This window comes from Phyllopteryx taeniolatus, chromosome 8 (assembly GCF_024500385.1).
Source record: "Phyllopteryx taeniolatus isolate TA_2022b chromosome 8, UOR_Ptae_1.2, whole genome shotgun sequence".
Taxonomy (NCBI): Eukaryota; Metazoa; Chordata; class Actinopteri; order Syngnathiformes; family Syngnathidae; genus Phyllopteryx; species Phyllopteryx taeniolatus.
Window position 1 is genome coordinate 22,890,281 of NC_084509.1, and position 25,421 is coordinate 22,915,701.

General features: G+C 44.4%; 2 protein-coding genes across 9 annotated transcripts in view; both read right to left on the reverse strand.

Moving 5' to 3' along the window:
• Positions 1-687: 687 nt before the first annotated feature.
• On the reverse strand, positions 688-8,037 carry LOC133482256 (uncharacterized). 4 transcript variants are annotated; one of them, XM_061782210.1, is made up of 15 exons: positions 7,853-8,037; positions 7,399-7,500; positions 5,233-5,670; positions 5,059-5,162; positions 4,925-4,984; positions 4,741-4,853; positions 4,214-4,656; positions 3,818-4,124; positions 3,505-3,729; positions 2,877-3,426; positions 2,587-2,802; positions 2,225-2,499; positions 1,582-2,159; positions 906-1,476; positions 688-818 (listed from the first exon to the last, which is right to left on the reverse strand). In XM_061782210.1, exons 2-15 carry the CDS (start codon positions 7,491-7,493, stop codon positions 744-746), a joined length of 4,050 nt encoding a protein of 1,349 aa, XP_061638194.1. In that variant the 5' UTR covers positions 7,494-7,500; positions 7,853-8,037; the 3' UTR covers positions 688-743. The 4 variants fall into 4 exon arrangements, with proteins under 4 accessions (XP_061638194.1, XP_061638193.1, XP_061638192.1 ...); XM_061782209.1 differs by having other exon boundaries at positions 1,582-1,827; positions 1,906-2,159; positions 4,214-4,853; XM_061782208.1 differs by having other exon boundaries at positions 4,214-4,853; positions 7,399-7,497.
• A 1,836-nt stretch (positions 8,038-9,873) lies between these two features.
• The window catches only part of igsf11 (immunoglobulin superfamily member 11), a 101,679-nt gene continuing 86,131 nt past the window's right edge, over positions 9,874-25,421 (reverse strand). For all 5 annotated transcript variants that reach the window (XM_061782330.1, XM_061782327.1, XM_061782331.1 and 2 more), the window contains 5 exons: positions 16,634-16,841; positions 15,195-15,350; positions 13,830-13,952; positions 12,937-13,084; positions 9,874-12,469 (listed from right to left, as the gene is read on the reverse strand). In XM_061782330.1, coding sequence (XP_061638314.1) covers positions 11,917-12,469; positions 12,937-13,084; positions 13,830-13,952; positions 15,195-15,350; positions 16,634-16,841 — 1,188 coding nt within the window. In that variant the 3' untranslated portion in view covers positions 9,874-11,916. The remainder of the gene's footprint in view (positions 12,470-12,936; positions 13,085-13,829; positions 13,953-15,194; positions 15,351-16,633; positions 16,842-25,421) is intronic.

Below are 25,421 nucleotides of genomic sequence, written 5' to 3' on the forward strand. Positions count from 1 at the left end.
GCTTACCTTGAACGGCAATGGCGTCTATATTACGAACGGCGGCGGAGGGTGGGAGGAACCCGCACTGAGGACAGCCAATCGGGAGTGTAGAGAGTTTATGGTGTACGCTGATTGGCCGCCCTAATAAGTTAGGTGGACCAATCAGCGAACACCGAGTATGGCTTCCCTCGGGGGGCGCATGCCACTGAACATTGTGAGGGGTTGGAAGTAAAAGAATACTCATATAAACTTAATTTTAACACTTTCAAGCCTGAACAATGATTTGGCTTACATGACTGCTGCGTATGTATTGTGATGATGATGCATGAGGGTTAAGAGAATAATAATGCTCAGCAGCAGCAGACAAGGAGATATAGAAAGAGAGAGAGAGAGAGAGAGAGGAAAAGGGAGAGGGCTCTTTGGATCTCTGGGTCATCAATAGTCACCGGGCAACATTAGGTGGGGGTGGGGTGGGGGGAATATATATATAGTATGGCTTCCCTTCCTTCAATATTTGATGAAAGTGTAGGAGTGTGTGTGTGTCTGTGTGTGTGTGTGTGGGGGGGGGGGTCTTGGGGCCTTTGGAGTGGAGTGGCAGCTTCCTTCCTCCTCAGAAGGTGGCAAAGAGCAGGCAGATCCCACAGGATAAGATCCCAAGAGAGTCCTGATTGTTTCCCGGGAGACAACAATGGAAGCAAGTAAGTGGTCAGAAGTTGCAAGTCAAAGATGAGACGACGACGTCGACGACAGCACCACGCTGGATGCTATTGTGTTTTGGGGGCGCGGGGGGGACTCTTGGCAAGTCGAGGCAGCAGATGGCGTGGAGATCGATGCTGGGTCTGCATGTGAGAGGAAAGAGCAAAATGAGAGGATGCATGGTAAGACAACTGAAAGACACCTACACACAGATGTTACCCCAACATTACCTTTGATTGTGCCTCCTCCATCTTCTTCTCAGCGAGCCAGTTTTCCACCGAACGCCCTGCTGACTGAGAGCAAAAGTGCTCGTTCCTGTAGCGACTGTGGCCAAAGGCTTTGGACTTTGGGTTTCCACAGAGCTTGCACATGTGTTGAGTCGCATTTCTCCTCTTGGGACCACTGCTGCCAGTGCGGGTGCTGACACTTGGAGTGCTGCTGCTGACATTTGGAGTGCTGAAGCCCATATGCGGCTGTATCTGCTCCTCCCGTAACCGTATGCGAGCAGCAGCATCAGTGGCGGAGGAGGACGAAGCAGACACAGCAACACTGGCGGAGGAGGAGGACGAAGCGGACGGACGTGCTGCAAAAAGCTCTGGCAGGACAAGCCCTTTGTGAGTGACTGCCAGACCAGAGGTGTCGTACGGGTGGTTGTATTCCAGGCCTTTACTGGGCTGCACAGGCTTCTCCAGTAAAGGCTTGGATGGCGGGAGTGCCTCTGCTGCAACCTGGTCTGCAGTGGGCACCGGAAGCGACACGCACAGGCTCCTGGCCAGTTCCTCCTTGCTTCTCCGGTTGTACCTATAAAAAAAAAAAAAAAAATAAATAAAAAGTCACTTTCAAAAATGGCTAAAATATACGCGGCCGTTGTTGTGGGGGTGATGCGCACTAGTGAGCAAGTCTTACCACTGCGTAAGGGTCCGTTGGTTGACTTCCACCAGCTGGATGGGAGCGGCGGCCAGCAGCTGCACAGACCTGCAGATTTGTTTGATGCGCCCGTAGTCGCGCAACACCAGCCCCCATCGGCTCATCCGGATCTCGGCCAGGCTGCGCCCCCAAGCGTGGATGTAGCACAGTTCGATGAAAATGGCCTCCATCAACCTACTCACGCTCGGGGGGTGCGCCACATCCGTGGCCTGTCTGATGGAGAGACTACCCACAGAAAACGCCGCCACGTGAATTGCCAGCCTGGAAAACTCCCACATACCTTCGAAGACAAACCGCATGTACCGTTTGGCACTGTCCAGGCCCGTCGAGTGGCGATTTCTAGCCAAGGTCTTGAAGCGGCCCTTGGACAACCTGTCCTTGTGCCGCAGGGGAAGGGCAACGGGGGCCTTGTCCCTGGAGTCCAGCTTCAGCCACAGATCCCTGATGTTGGCCACCTGCGACGGCGTGACAAAGGAGCGTAGACGCAGCTCCACCAGCGCCGACACCAGGTGGCAGACGTGCCGGTAGCCCCCGTGACCGTCCGGGCCGAGGACGTTCTGCGTCAAACGGACGGCTTTTGGTCAAACTGTCAAAAAAAAGACAAATGCACGGAGAGACCTACCTCTTCTGCATGAGCGTCTGGATGTGGTGGGGGCGCAGCCTCCCTGTCCCTGTCCTGGCAATCCAACATGTACATGGACAAGGCCATGAACTCCGGGTCTCCTTCGTCCTCTTCCACATCGACCGCCCCGTTGTCCTCCTCTGCCACCTTGTCCTCCTCTGCCACCTTGTCCAGCCAAGCGGTCGGGTTCCCCTCCCCCTCCCCGTCACGACTGGGGTCTGAATGGAGCGCGGCGCCGGTCTGGGCATACAGGTAGTCCAAGCCGATGAGCTCCCCTGAACGCGAGCAATTTCAAGTCAGAACGTGTCATGTCGGTGGGAAGGAGACGGAGGGGATTGGCCTGGCATGCCCCAACGACTTACCGGTGTATTCCCTCGGTGGGGTGTAGTTTTCCACTAGCGTGCGATTCATCATCTTCATGGTCAGCTTTTGGAAGGCGTCGAGCAGGCGGGAATCGTAGCAGCGCATCGAGGTTGTCGATGGGCCCACCACCTCGGCTGCCCTGGCTCGGTCCTCGTTCCACCGGGTCAAGCCCTCCAACAGGTAGACCTGGAAGTGAAGCGCGTTGGCCACCGTGCCTGCCAAAGTGGACAGAGGGAGAGTTACGCTTGCCCGCCAACAATCCCCGGCACATAACGGTTGCGCTCCTCACCAGGAATGAAGCGGCACTGGTGGAGGTGGAAGGACTCCAGGGAAGTGGAGCCTCGTGCGCACCTGAAGATCGGAAGCTTGATGCCACCTCTCATCACTTCCTCCGTCTTGGTGTACATGGCGATGCCGGGCGGGTCCTGGATGCAGGCCATGTGCTGGCGCTGTGTGTCCCAGATGTGCCGAGTCCTGGCCTGGTCAAGGAGAGGCTTGCCCATGGTATCCTTGGCCTCCCAGAAGTGGTCCAGCAGCTCCTGGATGAGCCGCTCCGTCTCCTCGGCCCCTCTGGTGCGACGACGGCAGTGTCGCAACAGCTCCTTGGCAGAAAGAGTGACCGGGAGGGCGCCCCCCTCTTCCTTCTCGGCCTGCTTGGCCCGTCTCAGCAGGTTCCTGTCCTCGGCGTCCCACTCAAAGATGGCCAGGGCCAGCCTGGCCATGAATGTACCGTAGAGGATGTGGGTGTCTGTGGTCACCCCCCTCGCGAAGCGCTGCATGAGGTGCCACACATCCAGCCGCACCACCAGCCGCTCCCACTTGCCGAACATGGTTGCGACCTAACGCACGTGAGAGAAGAGAGAGCGTTAGAGTGGGACGCAAAAGAGCAAGCATGCCGAAGAATCAATCTCACCTACCTTGCTCTTCCTGGTGGTGGAGCAGCAGTCGTGGTCCACGTACAGAAGCTGCGGTGGGGCTTGTCCCGCCTCCCTGTACCGCCGCATCAGTCCGCTTGCCATGCTCGACAGCCCTTCGCCCTTGGCGACAGTGAGCACAGACATGAGCACCTGCCCGTACTCGTTGCCCACGTTGGTGACCCAGGCGGCGGTTCCGGTGGCCTCTCCCGCAAGCTTCTTGGCCATCTGTAAGCGCAAAGGTACGGGGTGAGTGTCAGCAGTAACGTTGTGGTGTGGCGGCAATAGAAACCCGCACCCTCGGACGACTACGTACCTTCTTGGTGGAGTTCATCTTCAGCACGCTCCCAAAGACCGATGTGATGCGGGCTTTGTAGTCTGGAATGCGTGGAAGCACCTCCCTCACGTAGGCAGCCAGAAACCAGGTTGCGCTGGGCACCGGGCGCATGGGTGGTACCTTGCCGGTGGAAACACCCAGCTGCTTCAGCACGGACAAGTACTCCAAGCCGCGCCTCATCCACTCCTCGGTGTGCACCTCCTCCAGTTTCCGTCGCAGGCGGCCGACGGAGTTGCCCAAAGTGCAGTCCTTCATCAAGTGTGCCACCTTCCTGTCACAGGCCAACCTCGAAGGAAGCGAAGTGATGTGGAGACGTAAGCGACGCACCGGTCGGTCGGGTCGTGAGGCGCAGTCGACAACCGGTCGGTTCCTTACTTGTACGTGAGAACGGCCGGGAACTTCAGCTGGTGGGACATGCTCATTTGCTGGATGATGGCTTCTTCCCAGGCCGAGTACTTCCGCCGGCAGCCGTTGCACTCCAGGTACTCTGTTCCCATGAAGTACCAATCTTGAAGGTCCAGCACCCGCCGCACGGTCTGGTACAGCCCGCCTCCGGTCAGCCGGTGCCGGCAGTGGGGGCAGGCCAGCTTCAACCCCCACATCTTGTACGGCACCCAGAGGAAGAAGCGGTGGTGGAAGAAGGCCCTGGAGGAGGTGGGGGGCTGGGTGTAATAAAGCGGCCTTTCAGGGGGGTTCCACCACAGCTGGAGCTCGGACGTCAGGACCATTTTCCCACGGGAGCCTCTGACGTACAGCGCTTTGGCCAGCCAATCGTGCTCGGTCTCCGGCAAAGTTTGGAGCCATCCCTTCGGCAGCACCTGCGATAGACGGACGAGCACGACCCTGGTCAGTGCGGGGCGCTCATACAGGTGCCCGTGTGCCTGCCCGCAATGGATTCCTACCTTTGCGTCGGGGGTCGAATCTCTGCCGGCAGCTGTCTGCTCTCTGGTGAGTGCAACCATGGCAGAGGCAGACACTGCGGAAGTAGAGGCGGATGCTGACGGTTCCTCAGACACTGTCAAGACATTGCTGTCAGTCTAATTTCATTGTCACTCAGACTACGCAGGAGAGATTAAATTCACTCACGCTGCGACTCTACTTCCGTGGCTGCTGCGATTAGCTGCTGGTCAGACGTGTCACCCTTTCCTGTAAAGAAACGCCTGTCAGTGTCAGCAATAATTTTTAATAATGATAATCGTTTCTATGATGACCACGTTTACCTGCGGTGTACTTGGGCTGTCTGTCTCGTCCCAGGATGTACTGTTGGAAGGAGTAGATCCGCGAGCCCTGGAACACCTTGGTCTTCCTCATCCATGCCAAGAATCTAGGATAGGATCATTTCATTGAACCTCATTTCATGAATTACATTTTTCACAACCAATGAGACAAATTACGATTGATGCTCTTTGCCGGGGGATTCGTAAAGGAAGCGATAGGTCTCCTGGCGGTACTCCCCGAACTCCAGCAGCCTGTCATCCATCTCCCTGACCACCGGTGCGCCCATGAGCATCCTACGGTTCCGCAGGGCCAGGGACATGTCCGGAAACAGCTGCGCGTAGGATGCCAGGGCGTCTTTGTTCCGAGCCCGGGGCGACTGCGACGTGGCTCCGCCGTCCCGCTGAGAGACCAGGATGCAGCAGGCATAGCCCACGTCGTTACTCAGTAGCCACTTGAAGGTTTGGCCCTGGTACTGACCAAACTGGAGCTCACACTCACTGAGCACCAGCTGCCAGCACCCGGGGTCTCCTCCGCCCTGGACCACACGAGCCTTGGCGTCCGCCGTCACCTGCTCCGCCACTTTGCAGGTCGTGGCCGTGATCGTAGCCGCAGAGCTACGACGATGACTTTGATTTAGATCGCAGTGCAATTAAATTTGTCATTATAATGAAATAATGTCAAACATGATATCAATGTACAACCCCAATTCCAATGAAGTTGGGGCGTTGTGTTAAACATAAATAAAAACAGAATACAATGATTTGCAAATCATATTCAACCTACATTTAATAGAATACACTAAAAAGACAAGATATTTAATGTTAAAACTGATAAACTTGATTGTTTTTAGCAAATAATCATTAACTTAGAATTTTATGGCTGCAACACGTTCCAAAAAAGCTGGGACAGGTGGCAAAAAAGACTGAGAAAGTTGAGGAATGCTCATCAAACACCTGTTTGGAACATCCCACAGGTGAACAGGCTAATTGGGAACAGGTGGGTGCCATTATTGGGTATAAAAGGAGCTTGCCTGAATTGCTGATCATTGCCATTCACAAGCAAAGATGGGGCGAGGTTCACCTCTTTGTGAACAAGTGCGTGAGAAAATAGTCGAACAGTTTAAGGACAATGTTCCTCAATGTACAATTGCAAGGAATTTAGGGATTTCATCATCTACGGTCCATAATATCATCAAAAGGTTCAGAGAATCTGGAGATATCACTGCATGTAAGCGGCAAGGTCGAAGACCAACATTGAATGCCCGTGAGCTTCGATACCTCAGGCGGCACTGCATCAAAAACCGACATCAACGTGTAAAGGATATCACCACATGGGCTCAGGAACACTTCAGAAAACCAATATCAGTAAATACAGTTCGGCGCGACATCCGTAAGTGCAACTTGAAACTCTACTATGCAAAGCAAAAGCCATTTATCAACAACACACAGAAACGCCGCCGGCTTCTCTGGGCCCGAGCTCATCTAAGATAGACTGATGCAAAATGGAAAAGTGTTTTATAGTCCGACGAGTCCACATTTCAAATTATTTTTGGAAATTGTGGTCCTCGTGTCCTCCGGGCCAAGAGGAAAATAACCATCCGAACTGTGATGGACGCAAAATTCAAAAGCCAGCATCTGTGATGGTATGGGGCTGTGTTAGTGCCAATGGCATGGGTAACTTACACATCTGTGAAGGCACCATTAATGCTGAAAGGTACATACAGGTTTTGGAGAAACATATGCTGCCATCCAAGCAACGTCTTTTTCATGGAAGCCCCTGCTTATTTCAGCAAGACAATGCCAAACCACATTCTGCACGTGTTACAACAGCGTGGCTTTGTCGTAAAAGAGTGCGGGTACTAGACTGGCCTGCCTGCAGTCCAGACCTGTCTCCCATTGAAAATGTGTGGCGCATTATGAAGCGTAAAATACGACAATGGAGACCCCGGACTGTTGAACAGCTGAAGCTGTACATCAAGTAAGAATGGGAAAGAATTCTACCGACAAAGCTTCAACAATTAGTGTCCTCGGTTCCCAAACTTTTATTGAATGTTGTTAAAAGAAAAGGTGATGTAACACAGTGGTAAACATGACCCTGTCCCAGCTTTTTTGGAATGTGTTGCAGCCATAAAATGCTAAGTTAATGATTGTTGGCTAAAAACATTCAAATTTATCAGTTTTAACATTAAATATCTTTTCTTTTTAGTGTATTCATTTAAATATAGGTCGAACATGATTTGCAAATCATTGTATTCTGTTTTTATGTCTGTTTGTATGTTGTTTGTATGTTTAACACAACATCCCAACTTCATTGGAATTGGGGTTGTACAGCTTACAGTGTACCTAAAGGCTCGGGCTATCTTGGAGGCCTCCTTGGAAGACTCCAAAGTCAACTCTTTCAACAAAGGGAGGTACCGGAAGTGAGGATGGAAATCCATCGTGCTGCTGAAAATAAAATTATATTACAATTTCTATCAACAATTAAAGTCGCAAGCACTTTGAATTTCAGGAGTCTAACTATTTCATAGGGGGAATTTGACCAGGTCACTCACAATTTTCTGACGGGTAAGTGACGTGTGTCAACACAAACAATTAATTTGACCCAATAACAACGACGTAATAGGCAGAATACTATTATATCATAATTCCATTTGAATTTTAACAGACAACTATTGCTGTACTAATGACTCGGAAGCAACGTGTGTGGACAGAAACAAATTCATTCGACGCAAAAAATTAATTGGATGGACCCAATAAAAAATATGTAAAGTGAAGAAATTAATAAAAGGAAGCTTACCTTGAACGGCAATGACGTCTTTATTATCTGTATTACGAATGTCATCGCGGTGGAGGTGGAAGGATTCTTCCCTGAGAACAGCCAATCGTGAGTGTAGAGATGTTTATGGTGTACGCTGATTGGCCATCCTAATAAGTTAAGTGGACTCATCAGTAAACCCCAAGTATGGCAAGCCATTACTAACAAAGAGCTTGTATAAAGTATGCTGTGATGTCTTTATTGAAGATTGATGTTTTTATGTTTTTTATTTATTTATTTAATTTTTTTCCCTTTGTGTTCGGATGTTAGGCCAAGCAAAATGGAAGATCTGTATCCCCTTTATGCCGGGACAGTTTTACTGTGTCACAGTGGAGTTTTTAAGCTTCTGCTGTGGTTTCTTTGTATTATATTTGAAGTTTATTGAGAATCAGAGTCGAACAGTACAAAGTTTTTAGAGGGGAGAGAGAAACGAAGACAAGCACTAATTGGAAACAGAATGAGAAAAGAAAGTCATTACATTATCTACAACAATGAAACATTAAATATGAGTGTTGCATGGGGCTGTAGTGCTACACCCTGTGAAGGAAGGACAGGACAAGATATAACAGGACAAGGACAGGAGAAGAAGCATGCAGGACAAGGGTCGTGAACCGGGCTGTGCAACTGCAATTTGGTGGGATTAACTTTGTAAATTATAAAAGTCTACAGGACGAGAGTATAAGTGAGGGGATACACAAGCGATTTGCATATTCACGAGTTATTTGTCGCAATAAGTGCGTGGCTCCACACCCAGTGAGAGAGTCCCAGGGGTGTGTGCCTGGGGACACATGCAAGTTAATTTTACATGCACAAAAGCTGACAGAAATGCCCTGTAATTGCTGTGGCCGCGCCACGGAGGCTGAGGACTCCACCCAATCAACCGAGGGGCGGGATCGGGTCCAGGGGTCCACCCGAGAGCAGGCCGGTGGACGGGACATGTCCCACACCGAGGGACCCAGGGCCGTCCGCCGGCCCCACCGAGGCACCCCGACAACTGGCCAACCGGTGGGGGCCGCAAGGACACAATGCCACCCACCCCCCCAGCCAATTCCCCCAACCCACAATTATTCGTTGATTTTACCCAGCATTTGCTGGACAGCATATAACAAAAACATGTAGTTGAGAAACCCCAGAATCATAGTTAATTTGACCCAACATTTGCGCAAAGTATAGGGTTAAACTTGACCAGCCTATCTTGCTGGGTCATATTAACGACTGTTGGGGTTGGTTCTATACTAAAAACAGCCCATTTTGTTATTTTTAACCCACCTGTTCTTAGCGTGCACTTTGCCTCTTTTTTAATTGTTTGATTTTTTTGAGAGTTGTGCAAGCCAGAGCGCCTTTTTTTTTTGTTTCCACTAAGTAATGTTGTACGATAGTCTCCCATTTTTCCACAGTTAGAGAGTGAGAACAGGTGCTAAGGAATACTTTAAAAGGTGTATGTATTCTATAAATTTAAGTCTGTTTTATAAAATTTGTATGTTAAAAGTGTATGGGAGGGGTAAAACTGAAATATTTTAAATATATTTTATGGTCTTTCTATATTTTGGATTTTCACCCATATTGCAAGAGGGTGTGTATTCTCAGTTATGAACTAAAACTCTATAATTTATTGTGCTCTTTGTATGAAGCCAGAATATGCCACAAGATGGTGCCAAAGCCTAGATAAATCCTTATTTTCTGGAAGTTCAAATGATCTTCAAGCCATGTATTTTTAAGGTAATGTTGTAAAAGGTCACAGGTGTCAATCACAAGATGTGCCACAACGCATCATTTTACGTGACCCGCTTCAAAATGGCAAATTGTCTTCACTTTTAATAACATTTTAAGTGAATGCAGGCATTTTTGGAGACATCTGTGAAGCTCACTTTCTGGGACGTTGGCCCAGTGTCGCACTTAAGAATTAGGAAAGGTGGCGATTGCGATAACGGACTGCCCCCTACATGTCAAAATTGCAGTTAAACCTTGACTTTCTACAATCATAAACACACAAAGGCCGAAGATTGTATCAACAATATTTTATTCTCAACAAGCTCCAGTGTTATGTTTCCTAGTTGACATTTCAAACCAATAGTAAGAACAAATTGATTTCTTTACATATTTACAAATTGGTTTGGTCATTATTTCCTATAACAGCTCATCGTAGACGCTCGGTCATAGACACAAAATGTCAGTAGTTTATTCCCCATTTAGTTCTTCAAAGTGGCCATTCTCCCTTGAGTTAATAACAGAAACCTTAGAGGACGTCTCAATGTTAACAACCACAGTGGGCGACATTGGCTGAGATGCTGAGAAAATCTTAATGAAACTTATTGGAAAACACAGACAGGTAAATAATCAATATGTGTGCATTTGACATTTTTGAACTTTTTATTTGGATGTGTTTGAGAAGCACAAGCGAGTTTATTAGAGATGTGATGTGTGCGACAAGTCAACTCTGTCTTCATACTTTTGTCCACATTGTGTATACACAATATCTATCATACTTGCTGATAAACAATAAACTTCGAATCAAATTAGCCAACTGTTCGCATCTCGTTTTCTTCGTTCTGTGAAGTATGGCACATGCACATTTATGACTGCATGGACATACTGTACATACATGAGATATAAACAGAATTCTAAGTCAGATCCAGTTTCAACCCAGTGTAAATAATTCGTACATGATGACACAAGATGATGACAGTGGCTCAATTCAATGAAGTATTGTCTCAAAGACAACTGTAAATCTTAAAATATCCATGAAACTGCAATACAAATAAAAAGATGAACTCTTTCAAATAATTGTGGCATAAAGTTTTAGTATTATTGCATGAAGTTAACACACAAGAAATGACAAAGCTGAGTTGCTCAATTTGGTTAAAATTAAACACATTATAGATTTATACAGCATAAACAGACTGTATTTACCTGGTTTGCGAAATAAAAAAATGGCAATATTTGTGAGGAAAATAAAGCTACAAATAAAAAAAAAAGATCCTTTCAATGAATCAACAATATTTTCTTTCTGTGCCTCCGACGCCACAAAATGTTAAGACACGAGTCCAATCGAAATGTTTCCTTAGATTCTAGCCTACAGTTGTAGTTACAATATGTACAGTAAAAAGTTAGATGCTGGGGGGGGGAACCTCATCTTTAAATATATATATTTTTCTTTTGTAAAGCATTTATTAAATAACACATTGTTTCCTAAAAGTAGCACAGAGGTGACAGACCAGATTAGGACAAAAAGAAAGAAAGAAAGAAAAAAAAATATGCAGGCTAAAGCAATTTATCACTAAGACCGTTCTTAAGATGGCAGGCTGTCAAAATTGCGCAAAAAAAAAGTGCATAAACACAATTTAAACATTTGCATTTCATTACGTATATTATGCAGCATATTGCATCTATAAAGCCTGCCATTCTCTTCTCTTCTAAGGCCATTGCAACCATTGTATCATTCTTGTACACTTGTACGTTCTTCTTAAAGTACTGTAGCTTCCAACGGACAATGGAACATTCACTTTTTTTAATGCATACTCATCATTACCATCATCGGGATCATCACTATGGAATTCATTTAGCAAACTGTGGCAAAAAGAAAACACATGCATTTATGACGGAAAATTGAGTTCACTCCAGTCCAATCCTGCAGTATCGACACACTGAGATTGAAATGCCTGCAACGTTTTGGGGAAAGCAGATCAACAAACAAACAAACGGTTCCATCATTTTAAAACCATAAAACAAGAAAATAACTCCAATAATGGGATGATTTGATTCCAGTCTTCTACTTCCAAATAAAAAGGTAGGATCATTTCAATAAATAAATTGGCATTATATGAACTCTGCACTGCAAAATCCTACTTTGTTTTTAGAATAAAAAAACAACAACAACAACAACAAAAGAACAGCACACAGAATAGAGAAAGACACAGTTGTAATAGTAAACTAAAGGGCAGCAGGCTGTTTCAGCCCATCTTCAGTTTGGTTTTCATCATTGAATTTTAAAAAACAAACAAAAACTAACCAAGTCCTGTTCTGAAAGCGTTACGCAAAACAGCTTTTCAGACCAGCGAGCCCGCTCTGCTCTGGGCGGGCACCATGACTGGTACCGCCCCCATCCGCTCCAGCGTGGCCTGGCTCACCGCGTAGGAGTGCGTGTGCTGCCCGTGGGTGGGCGTCACCACCGGCTTTAGGCTCACGGAGCCATTGCTGCGCACCATGGTGGGGGGGGATGGGGCGGAGTTTGTGGTGACCACCAGGGTCTTGGGTGGCGGGAGTGTGTGGCTGCCATTGGCAAAGCAGGAAATTGTTGTAGTTGCGGGCTGAGTGTGGCGAGACAGCGGGGCCGAGCCCGGCGCTGCTGCGACTGCCGAGCTGTGTGCAGGGTTCTGGGACTGTCTGTGTCCATGTGTGCCATGGAGCGCGGTGGCGAAGGTCTGCCGTGTGTCTCCGTTGTAGCGTGTGTACGAGTTGGTGTCGTAGTTGGGTTTGGGGTTGTGCCAGTAGCGACTGTTGTAGGTGTTGGTGGAGGTCAGGGTGTCGTTCTCCGATGACGAGGCGTCGGCATGAAACGCTTTCACTGACGAGGACCTCTTTGGCGGGAGGTCGTCTTCTCTGTGGAAATGAGCGAACGAGAGCTCAGTGAGGTGGTACATTTACTTTAAAAATTTCTACACAGTGTTCCCTCGCTATATCACGATTCAGTGAATTGCAGATGTTTTCTTCATATTCATGTCGCGCATAATTCCCAATTTTTTGGGTGGTAAGATAAACGCTTTTTTTGTCTAAATAATTAAAACAAAAACAAAAAAAAAAATAAAAATCATTATAACACATTGAAAGGAATAAAATGTACATACTGTAGTGAACACTACTACTGCGCATTACTGTATGTTTAAGAGTTTAAAAGGTGTTCAAGAATATAAAAAGTGTATAGTAGAGGGTAATAGGAGTGTGGGGAATATTAATAAGATTCTGGGGAAGGTTCATACAGTTTGAAATATGTATACAGTAAATAATCCCCAAAATACGTGGAATTCTAAATTGTTACCACAATAATAATAATAGAAAAAGTAATCAACCTGATTTCATTGGGGATCTCCTCCTCATCGTATTTGTTCTTATTCTTCCAGTAGTAGAGGGTGACCACCACTAACAGGCAGCAGATGATGAGTGCCAGCACTCCAGTAGCAATGGTCCCCGCTATCAGACCCACACTTTGAGGTTGAGCTAAAGAATATTGGGGGGGGGGGGAAGAAAAAAATGATCCTAACACTGTACATCATAAGGGGGAAAAATGTCTGTCAAAAAAGGACATGCAGAGAAATAACTATACTGTCTTTTACAAAGCATCTTGTTTGTCATCGGAAGTGGTTAGTAATGAGCAACATTTACACCATTACAATTACGCTACTAGTAAGATTTTAGAGAAATCATACATGTAAAATAGTAGTTTTAATGCAGCATACATTTTGCTTTTGCGTGACTATTTTTTCTGTTAGGATGAAACGCTAACTTTTACTTCATTACATTAAGCTACATTCCGCTTTTTATCTACAAGTATTTATTATCGCTTGGGCGATTTTGTTTTGTTTTGTCAGACTTATGTCACATGACTCTGTTTCACCAATCTCAAGTTTTTTAAAGTCACTCAATTGCATGAAACTTGGCAGAAATCTAGATTTAGTACCTTACGGATAGGAACCGAGGAATTTTAAGCGATCTACTATGTACTGTTTGCACAGCACCAAAGATGTAAATTGGCCAAACTCACATTGTTTTGGAGTAATTAAACAGATGTCAGCATTGCTGATACTGGAAATGTCGAGAAGGACACAATGCCACCCCCCCAGCCAACAATTATTCATTGCAGTTTTACAGCTCATTGAGTGAAAAGTCAAGAAATAGCAGCAATGTGTCAACAGAGTCACATGAGCACGCAGCAGCTGTCGAGCCGTGTGTTTGGAGTACCTACGTGCAAGAACCTGAAGATTGAGCAGGCATGTGCTCTTGCCAATGGCATTGCTGGAGGTGCACTGGTAGAGTCCTGAGGTACTGGTACTGATGTTTCTCAGTGTTACAGTGCCCTGCATCTGGTCTGCGGGACACACAAGGGCTGCATTGTGACTAAAGCCTGGACATGCAGCATAGTATCCATTACAGACACGTTTGACTGACTTCAATTGCGTTAAAAAGTTCCATTTTGTTACACAGTCATTTTAATTACTTCTGTCATTGACCTATAGAGGGCGCCAGATAGCGTTAATAGAACGTACTACAGGACCTATCTACATTATTTGGACGCTTGCTTGCACAATGTGATGAGTTTCCATAAACATATTCTGCCTTTAAATTTTCAGTTTTGATTGACGCCGTCATTGATGTGTGGTTATTACTGTTGTTTTTTTTTGTGTGCCGGAGTAAAAGTGTTATGTTCTTTTGCCCAATCTGGCTGAATAAGGTCACTCAAATATTACAAAAACAAAACAGAGCAGTTCTATACCACTACAAAGTACATAATAATAATAATAAACATACAGCAGTTAAATAAATACCCCCATGCCAGTATGGATCAAAACTGATCGTTGTTGTCGACATAAATTCAGAAATTTGACACAAACATTGTATTGGATCCTTGTAGAATTCATATCTAATGTACTGGCCACTGAGTGAATATCACATATTTAACAACTGCTGCAGATTAGTTCCTTCCAAAGAACGAATGAATGAGTTAAGAGGTTACACGCACTGTGCAAATGCACTACTTGTTTGATGCAAAGGCTCCAACAACTGCCTGGATATTTTATTCACATGAAGAGAGTCCAATTGAATTTCATGATTTATTTGTTTGCACGTGCAGTTTCAATTGCCTTTGCTTCATGGGGCCTCATTGTATGTGAGCCTTTATTTGACCGGTAGTGTTAGCACGCAGTGCAACAGGTGATGAAGACTGTCTGCTGCGCAAAGGTCACAGCCGGATAAGAGAGGAAAGGCTACTCGAAAGCTCTCTGAGTCTGAATGCCAGCTGCCTAGTGACAACATCCAGTTTAACACATGCAAGTGCTTCTTGGATGAAGTGTGAAAACTACAGCAATTGGTAGTCAGCATGAGAGAAAGGGCTGAACATTACCATAACACCACAAATTCTTGTTCACACACACACACACACACACACACAAAGCATCATTCTCATTTGAATCACACAACAGCCCTCAGCAGGATCACAGAAGGGAAATCTCCAGGTATTGTAGGAGGAGTCGGCGCTGCCTGACGTGTGTGTTACATTTACCAGCAAAGGTGGGGCAAAATGGAACCCCGATGGCCAGCTTGTTTCTAATACCTTGCATGGCGTTGTGCGGCAGCTTGGGCAGCGCGTCTAGCTTCTCCCACGAGTAGGACGGTGTTGGAATACCTTCATCTGAGTTGCAAAACAGCATGATGTCACTGCCCACATCCAGCGTTCCCTGGATTCGACATGCTGGCACCGAAGGGGGCACTGGCAGATGAAAAGAGTGGGTGGTGAGATGTCAATCACTTTACAATACAAATCTTTTTTTTATTATTATTTTTTTTTTACATTTACATAGACAGGAAATTATTTGGGATTTTAAAAATAGGTCAGTAAAAAGTGAAGTAGCTCATTCAGCAGGTGCATACATGAGACGGTACTTAAAATTATTATTTGTGTGATGAAGACAATACGAAAAACTATACACTACTCACAAAAAGTGAAGGTGAAGTTTCAGCAGGAACCTAAAATACATTATTTATAGGTGAAAGTGATTTGACCTTCGTGAAACATTTGAATACACGTGTCCAACTGTTTAATGTTTCAGTAGTTTTTGCATAACTTACTATTCTCCCACAAGGAGCTAAGCGGCAAAATTCACAACGGGTGTTTGATCCAGGAATCAATCAATAAATGTCGTGGCTCAATTAGAATTGGTAATGAAACAGTTCGTGTCATCATGCTGTTCTCATTTCGAAATCATGAGACTGACCAAAGTGACTGGAAGAGTCACAGAGAGGCATAGAAAAGGATGTCCTTGGGAATGTCTGACTGGGAGTTGTGAAAAATATACTGAAACGTTGAACAGTTGGACTTTGGCATTCAAATGTTTATAGAGTTCAAATTAAGTTTCCCGATAAAGGTTATGGTGGATTTTAGTTTTGTTTACCCTGAAATTTCCCCTGAAAGCCAAATAGCCCGAACTATTTGTATTTGTAACATTTTTCTCTTAATTCTCTCGCAACCCAACCGGTTGAGGCAGATGGCCGCCTAACAGCCTTGGTTCCTGTTCATGCAATTATTGCCGAAGTGTGATAGTACCTAGTGGCTTCTTGAATTTCTTCAAAGTACAGCATAAGAGCGCTGTCCCATTTAAAAATACCTTGACTTAGCTTTTGATGTGATTTATGTATAGTGAACCCCCACTATTCGCGGGGGATAGGGACATGGCAGGACAGAAAATAGCGAAAATCTGTGGATAATTGACTGCCATTATAACAACATTGAAAAAAAAACAATAAATATCATCCCGAAATTCAATAAGCGTTTTGGGGTTGGTTCACCCCCGCCCCCCCCAAAAAAGGAAAAAGAAAACAAAAATGGAAAAAAATGATAATAAAAAAATACGCCAATAGGTGAATCTGCGGGTACTGAACCGCGAGCAAGCAGGGGTCCACTGTAATCAAATGTAACTGAATTGAATTCTGCTAATCCAAAGAGTAATGTCAACAATCATGTCAACTAGTTTTGATGAACAATAGGATAACTACCTAGCACAGTGAGCCCAATGACACCAATATTGCGCCCCCCTCTGTCCGGGAGGTTGTTCACCAGACACTGGTAGGTCCCTGTGTCTGACAGCTGGGTGTTGTTGATGAAGATGGAGGCACTTGTACTTGGCATGGTGGACACAAACCCCACACGACCATTGAGGTGGTTTGCGAGGCTGAACACCTGGCCGCCCTGGTAGATTATCACCTGGATTGGCACAGCAGAGAAGGGAGAAGGGACCCCGCACCGAAAAGGTGAGGGGGGGTGAGGGGGGCAGCGTAGAGAAATGAAGGAAGAATTATCAACTTGAAGCTAGAATCATTGACCCCAGTTAAAGGACGACAAAGGAATACTAAAAATCCTTTTGCTTGCTCTGTATTTCTGTTTTTTGGTGTACGTCGTTTTGACTGTAAACATTTTTTAACTGGCTCATCATATTATTACATATGCACAACAAATTGATAGATAACTAGTTTTGAAATCAGAGGTCAGGCATAATAAAGTTACTGAAAAAAGGAGATTGGTAAAAAAAAATAATATTTGCAATATTTATGTTGCGTGCCTGTGTGGGTTTTCTCTGGGCACTCCGGTTTCCTCCCACATCCCAAAAACATGCGTGGTAGGTTCATTGAAGACTTTAAATTTCTCCGTAGGTGTGAATGTGTTGGTTTAGATGTGCCCTGTGATTGGCTGGCGACCAGTTCAGGATATTACTCGCCCAGAGTCAGCTGGGATAGGCTCCGGCATGCCCGTCACACTAGTGAGGAGAAATTGTCCGGAAAATGGATGTTTCACAGGCCACTTAAAATTGGACCTGGAGTTGGTCACCTGTGCTCAATTTTACATAAATCTGAACAAAAGTACTTAAAAAAAAATCTGAACAAAAGTACTTCAAAGAAATTCTAAAATTAAAATAAATTCATTTATTAAATCCACCTCTTTCTCTTTTCAAATATTGGCCAATTCCATTTCTTTCCCATGGGTGGGGTAGTCCGACATGTGAGAAAGAAATTTTGAGTGAAAAAACTCCTCAACTCTCTTGGGAAAAAACAAACAAACAAACAAACAAACAGACAAATCTATTTGAATAGGTGGTCGCTTCAAGTTCAGTGACTAAAGAGTATACTAAAAGTATGCTTTATTTGAAGCTATACGGCTCTTAAGATAAAAGCATCCACTTAATAGTATGCATAATTGAAAACATTGGACTTCAGACAAATCATCTGTTGCATGGAACAGTAGCTGGTGTTCACATCCCGGTAAAGGTTGAAAGAACATTCTCACAGGTCTAAATGTAAGAATGTTGAAAAAAAAAACAACAACAACTCAGGTCTTTAAAAGCCCCGCTCTGATTGCAAACTGGCATTGAACAGCTCGTTTGTGCGGCCGAGCCGCATGCAAAACAGCTCTCACCCCTCAGCTGGGCCTTCACAAAAGATGAAGAGGACACACACAAACACATGGTTGGTGCACATGCGCACATCAACTCACACACAGAGGGGAATCAGAGGGGCCTTTCACTTGGCTGAAAAGAGTTCTCATTGAACTGTTCAAAGATGAAGCCAGGGAAACAACCAGCTTCAGTGTGTGCGTACGTGTCTGTGAGCGTGACAGGGATAGTTTTGATGAAAGCTCTGTGTGTGTGTCTACTGTCCTCCACAGTGCTGCTTAACGGTTGTAAATTGCACGGCTGCAATTTCCTGAGTGTAGTGTGCTCGCTTTGTCCTCTTACGTGCAGATGAATAGGCAGCTCCTCAGCTGTGATGAGAGCCTGCAACCTCATCTCCTCCATGTCTGTGTGGTTCGGCATGTCAGTGTGCATTCATTCACTCGTGGGAATGGTATATCAATGTATCTTGCGATTGCTTTGGCAAAATAACTGTCCTTGGTTTTGCCCACGTGTTACAGCGGCACGCGTCCGCTAGCATCGGTCAAGTCTTTTTGCTGCCTGTTTTGACACAGAGTGCAATCCTGTTTCATACTCTGATGACCTGACGATATAATATCTAGACGCTGGCTGAAAATGATCCAATCAATTGACCTCACAATTCACCGATCAGTTTGTGTGTGCATGAAGGAGCAGAGGATTAGCTAACAAGTGACAACTGTGGATGCATTTTATCACATTCATTCTTTATTGATGCCCTGCGATTGGCTGGCGACCGGTTCAGGGTGCACCCCGCCGCCTACCCGACCCTGGTGAGGATAAGCTGTAAAGAAAATGGATGGATGGATTCTTTATTGCGCATTCATACCCTTTTTTTAAAAAATCAGCAGTGGATAAAAATGAATTAAATGTCTCGTTGTAAATGCTGGCAATCAGCACAACACACTATAGTGAGTCTGTTGATCACATGTACTGTATGTGTCTAAATCACCTAATTCTCCCGCGTGACCTGCTTGGCTTGGCCACTGAGTGCTGACAGAAAAGAGGTCAGCACAGGCATTCAGATGACGGACAGCGCAAAGAACTCTGCTGGCCCAAGTCTGGAAATGCCACTGCCAGCCTAACAGTAAACCATCCTTGCTAACCTAAAGTGTTATATTGCACATGTGTTGTAAAAGCAGCACTAACTAGTTATTTTCTGAAGACTATAGCCTACTTCTGAGAAACCCAAAGGACCTTTTGGTTGCGAACACGAGAGATACAGCTACCGCCTAAATAAAGCCTGAATAAACCTCTAAACCCCCACAAGCCTCCCTTCAATTTTCTAACCATAAGCCGTCACTGTTATCTCTCTCTATCCTCTGAGACATGACATCAACAATATGTGCCCTCACTCACTTTAAACTGCAGGTTTGTCATATGTTCCTCCTCTATTTTATTGTCAACCATGTTTCCGCAGCATACTGTGCACGTATAGGATCGGGCACCACATAAATTTTATTTCTGAAATGATGGTCAACGGTGGCACGGTGGTTCAAAGGGTTAGAGCGTCTGCCTCACAGTTCTGATGTCCCAGGTTCAATCCCCGGCCCCGCCTGTGTGGAGTTTGCATGTTCTCCCCGTGCCTGTGTGGGTTTTCTCCGGGCACTCTGGTTTCCTCCCACATCCCAAAAACATGCATGGTAGGTTGATTGACAACTCTAAATTGCCCGTAGGTGCGAATGTGAGTGCGAATGGTTGTTTGTTTGTATGTGCCCTGCGATTGGCTGGCAACCAGTTCAGGGTGTACCCCGCCTCCTGCCCGATGATAGCTGGGATAGGCTCCAGCATGCCCGCGACCCTAGTGAGGAGAAGCGGCTCAGAAAATGGATGGATGGATGGATGATGGTCAACTTTAATTTACTTTGATCATAAGCTGCATTTTATTTGACATTTTGTAGTCATGGACCTTGATGAACAGTTGCAAAAAAAGTATGTGAACCCTTTGGAACTACTCTATTTCTGTATTTAACACATACATAAGGCGCACCGTATTATTGGGCGCAGGCATGCTAAAACATACGCTAGCTTAAAACATACGGTAGCATGCATGCACGCTAAAACAAAAAAAGGTTTTTAAAAAGGCAGTGGGAGCTTCGTCTTCTTGACTTGGCGAACCTCGTTTTCCTGCTTCCTCCACTTGCGAACCATGGATTCGTTGATCTTGAATTCTGTCCCAGCAGCTCGATTCCCATATTTCTCTGCGTAACTGATAGCTTGCAGTTTAAACTGTGCTTCGTAACCGTGTCTCTTCGTAAGTCCCATTTTCGGGGGTCCTTAGCCAAACCGATGCTGTTTTGCACAATGCACATACCGGCGCTATATACCTACTGGGGGTGTGGCTTTAGCGTCCTCTTTCACACGCACCCTTCCCCCTTTAACGTCCGCATGCTGTCCTCAGTCACGTCCGCCTTCCTCTATATAAGCAGCGTGTCGGCAGGAAATGCTCCCAGTTAGTCAAGCGGAGCGCTCATCGAAGTCACACAACATTTACAGATTTTGGAACTCGGTGCACACATAAGGCGCGCCGCGTTATAAGGCGCCCTGTCCATTTTGGAGAAAATGTAATACTTTTAAGTGCGCCTTATCGTCGTGAAAATACGGTACCTGAATTTCCCAATAAATTGGGATTTGATCTTCATATAAGTCACAACAAGAGACAAATACAGTTTGCTTAAACTAATACCACACAAGCAAGTATATGTTTTCATGTTTTCACACCATGTAAACGGAGTCATCCAACCTTGAGTCCAATCAATGTGACGAGATTTGAGGTGTGGTTAAAGCTATTGTCTATGACGAGAGAGTTCACCAAAGTTGCTATACTCTCCCCAAGAGATGTCGTCCTGTAAAGATGACAGCAAGAGCACAACGCACAATGCTGAATGAGGTGAATCAGAATCCTATAGCGTCGGCTAAATACCGAAATCTCTGGCACGTGCTAACATATGTGGTGATAAATCTACAATAGGTAAAACATTACACAAGAATGGATGTTATTAAAAAAATAATTGCTACTGGTTTGAAGTTGGTAAAAGTTCACCTGGATGTTCTAGCACTACTTATAATACGAATATTTTTATGGACAGATGAAACCAAAGTTGAGCTGTTTGAAGGAACTCGCAAATCAATGTGTGCCGAAAAATGGACACAGCACACCATCATGCAAAGCTCATCCAAACTCTGAAGAGGGGTGGTCATCATGGTTTGGGATTGCTTTTCTACCTCAGGGCCTGGACACATTGCTATCTTTGACAGAAAAAGGAATTACAAAGTTTAGTACATCAAGACCATCTGTCTGTCAACTGAAGCTTAGCAGAAGGCGTGTGATCCAACAGGACAATACGCCAAAGGACAGAAGTAAATCAACAACTTAATACCTGTAACAGAAGAAAATACGTCTTCTGGAGTGTCCCAGTCCTGACTTCAACCAAATTGACATACTGTAGCATGACATTAAGGCCACAATTCACACCAGACATCCATTCCTTTAAAAACATTGTCTACTTTTGAGCTGGCATCTATGGCAAAGGCACCTACTGTATGGTACTTCAAAGCGATTACTGTACTGTATTTGCTTTCTCAATGTGCTCTACTGATTGCTTGGGCAGGCAGTTAAAGGGTGGAGGAAACTGTGATTGTCTATTGTTGTGACTTAGATGAAGATCAGATCACATGATGACCAATTATAGGCAGAAATCCAATAGGCAAAAAGGTTCACAACTTTCCCTACAAGGCTGGCCAATTTGTCTCTAAGGCTTTTGAAGTCCTACATTTGCAAAAGTCAGTACAGTTAACAATATCTAAGAGAAGGGAACGTAGACACCACTATCAAACTGGTTTATTGACAATAAAAAGAAACAATTCAAATAGTAATAACGTCACATATTCAGGAATGAAGCCTCAATTAGAATTTTTTTCATAGTTTTAAGACCATTCATGGTCCATTGTGTATCAATTACATCTTCGAATGGGGTAGGTGCTCCAACATTTTCTTGTGCTGTAGTCGTTTGATTGTGGTTTGTCTAAGCATCATTCAGACCTGGGGACTGCAATTAAGATAATCTTATGTTGATCCCAAGTGGGGCAATTCAATTGTCACGTTTTTACAATGCTTATGCCATAGATTCATCCTCTGATGGATTGTAAGGTTCGGATGAGGATCAGAATCTGATCATCTGAAATACGTTGACAGATGTTCTCTATTACAGATTAACATCATTTTTTTTGCACCACAGATTATCGCTGACCTCAATATAACCAGAGCATCGGTTCACTTCAAACTGCACAATTGTACTTTTCTGGGCCTGATATTTTAACAGCTGCTAAAAATATCCTTTCAAGACTCTCTTAAATTTATTGACACAGGAGCTGGGGTAATTAACATCGCAACGCAGAAGCAACTCACACATCACATATTTTAATAAAGATCTGTCACACATCAGTGTACTGTATATGTAATGAAATCAACCGCTAATGTACGCATGCACACACACACACAAACCCTTTTTAATGACATAACATTCATAGTGAACCTAGCGAGGAGTCTAAAGGCACTGTTATGACAGAGGAATGTTAACTCTAAACTAGGAAGTTTTGGGCCAAAATAAAGCTTCCTGATAATTATCCGAGCCTGAAAGAATTTCGTTACCTTTCTGATTGAATGACTACTCTGAATGACTTGAAGAGTCATAAATGGATGATGTGTTCTCTTAAGTTTTTATTCTTTGTGTCAGTACAAGAGATGATACAGACAATTTCAGGAAAGCCCCAAACTTTGGCTAAAAAGAATGAATAAAACTCAATATTCATAATTTCCGATGTCTCGGTTTCAGAACAGTCTTTTGGAGTAAAGATTACAAACATTGCGCAAGAGGCCCTAGAGTGGTCACAAGCCAATCACGACAATGTTTCAGAAAATCAATTTGATGATCAAATCCTTAAAATAGAATATAATGGGGAGTCAGCCTTGTCGATTGGTGGCTGTAAAAACACACAAACACGCGACAGAATGAAAACTCATAACCTCAAGCGAAGCACACAAACACCATTAGTCTAAGTAACACCAAAGAAGCCAAGTTTGCTGTGTGAGGAGGAGCTGACGTTTCTCGTGCTTTTGCCATGTGAGAGCGCTCAATAAGTAGCACTGTCGCTTTTTATCTGAACATGGTATTCAAATTTGAGACGACCGAGCGCCAGCTGAGTGGTCCAAGAGCACTTTTTAGAGTGCTAACGCTGGCTGTGAGGGTGTGCAAGTGTACAGAGCTCTGTTCAGTAATTCTTAATGGCTTTTAGCATCAACTATAATCATTTATGACATTGACTTTCTCCAAAATGACCTTGTTCTAGCACTGTCACCCCCCTACGCATATTCACACAAAGAACTGAAAGAGCTTGTTTCTTCTTGTGTACATGTCATCGCGTGGGTCTTTTGTTTGCGACAATGTGCACTTAAAAAGTTGTTACCCTGTGTTTATACTTCCAAAGTACATATTATTATGTAATGTAAAGTGAAGGTGCGACGATGAGACAATGCATATATCTTGTGGTATTCTATATCTTGTGTCAGTTGGATGGCAGCTGATATTGACATGAAGTCTTTCTGTTTACTACATTTTGTTGAACATCACAGTGACAACATAACAGTGTGACGTGGCGTTTGCAGTTTTTGGTTGTATGAATTCATGGATCTGTTTTCACGTGTCTCTGGAGCACTCAGCATGCATGTTTGTGTCTATGCGTGTCGCGTGAACCCAGTAAATATATATAAGCTATGCATGGATGCCTGCAGTTCTGTGCTGGGCTTTGGACCAGCAGCCTGTCTGAAGCTAGTTTGCACGTCGGTGTGTATGTGTGTGTGAGATTCTGCGTGTAGCGAACAGCTGCTATATAGAGCCTGTCGTGGGTATGAGGTAATTAGTGCAGAAGATAATCATATTATTTGGACGGCCGACCAGCGGAGGTTCAAAGCGAGGGGAGGCAGGTGAGCTTGTACGGCCTGCAGCTGCATGTTAAATAACTTAAAGAATGAATCACATAAGTCCTGAAAGGGGGAAGGACAAATTAAGGTGAGGGTCAGAGAGGGTAGGTGATAAAAAAAGCACATAAAGGAGACTTTAGGTGTGCCTCTACTGGAAGGAAGCGCAGGAATTTAAACTAACACCACAACACAGTTAAAGACCAAATTATTCTTCTGTTTCAGTCTGTTTCTGTGAAATGAGCCAACAATTAACTTTACTTGACAGACTTTTCAAAAGCAAGGACACACCCACTACCACTACATCTATTAAAACCTAATTGCTACAACTTGTTTATAAGTTATCCCCAAGGTGCGTTCAGATGCACCAAAAGAGATTTTCTGTCTGCACAAATTTGGTTTGAATAAAATAGTCCACGTTTAAGCTTTGCATGGATGGTGGGTGCGCATTTGTCACAAGGCTCATATAAAGCATATGGCGACAGATTTTTTTCATGAATAGCATTTAAGAACATTATTACTAACAAGTTCAATTTTCCATGTTTATAGTACGAAGTTAAGTTAATACATGAACAACTTATCAAGGCAAATCCTTTGTAATAAGAATTTGTTTTTTTCATTATGAGCCAATCAGATCTTGGGATCCAATACTATACTATATTACTATCAGTGAAGTCTGATTGAGGAAAGATGTACTTTTGAAACATACTCTCTTTTTTAATATATTAATGTTGAACAGAAAGAAAGAAAAGAAAACCCGATAGGATAAAAATGCTACTTTGACGACATCTGAACAGCAATTCTCCTCCAAATACTGACTGGTCCTTTCAGTTTTTCACTGGAAAAAAAGTGTAATAATTTACATTTACATTTAAATCTGTGCATGATAACAAGATTATATTTTTGCCTGCAGGACTTTTAAGGAATTAACACATGCATCACATGCTTTGTGGGTGCAAACTTCTTTTTGCGTGGCGTGTATCTTTTGCCACTAGTTTAGTCTTTGCATCTGCCTGTACTAATTGCTTTAGTTTTATTGAATTTGAGGGGCGATTTGTTGCGTGCGAATGGTAGTCAATGTCTAAAAGGAATTATTTTACTCCTGGGCATTTTTTTATTGCGTTCATGTGATCTCAGTTTTACTAGTCGCCATAAATATAGCATAATGCGATGAAAATAATTACAAATAAGAACTGGCCATTCTTGCCAAAAACTGTGTATGTGTCGCACACGTAAGAATTTAGGACTTCAAAAGTGAGTCTAAATGACTCCACCATGAATACTACGCCTGGCACACCTGCAGTTCAATGGAGAACTGCCTCTAATAAGCGATACAATATATTAGAGCGAAATCTCTGTGTGATGCTATTCAATTCTCTCTTCA

Bases quoted from the DNA above. Each gene is read 5' to 3' on its own strand.
- LOC133482256 (XM_061782208.1), bottom strand. From the start codon at position 7,493: ATGGATTTCCATCCTCACTTCCGGTACCTCCCTTTGTTGAAAGAGTTG. The intron at 5,163-5,232 runs GTAATTTGTCTC...ATCCTATCCTAG, and splicing joins CCCGGCAAAGAGCATCAATC to ATTCTTGGCATGGATGAGGA. The intron at 4,985-5,058 runs GTAAACGTGGTC...GTTTCTTTACAG, and splicing joins ACAGCCCAAGTACACCGCAG to GAAAGGGTGACACGTCTGAC.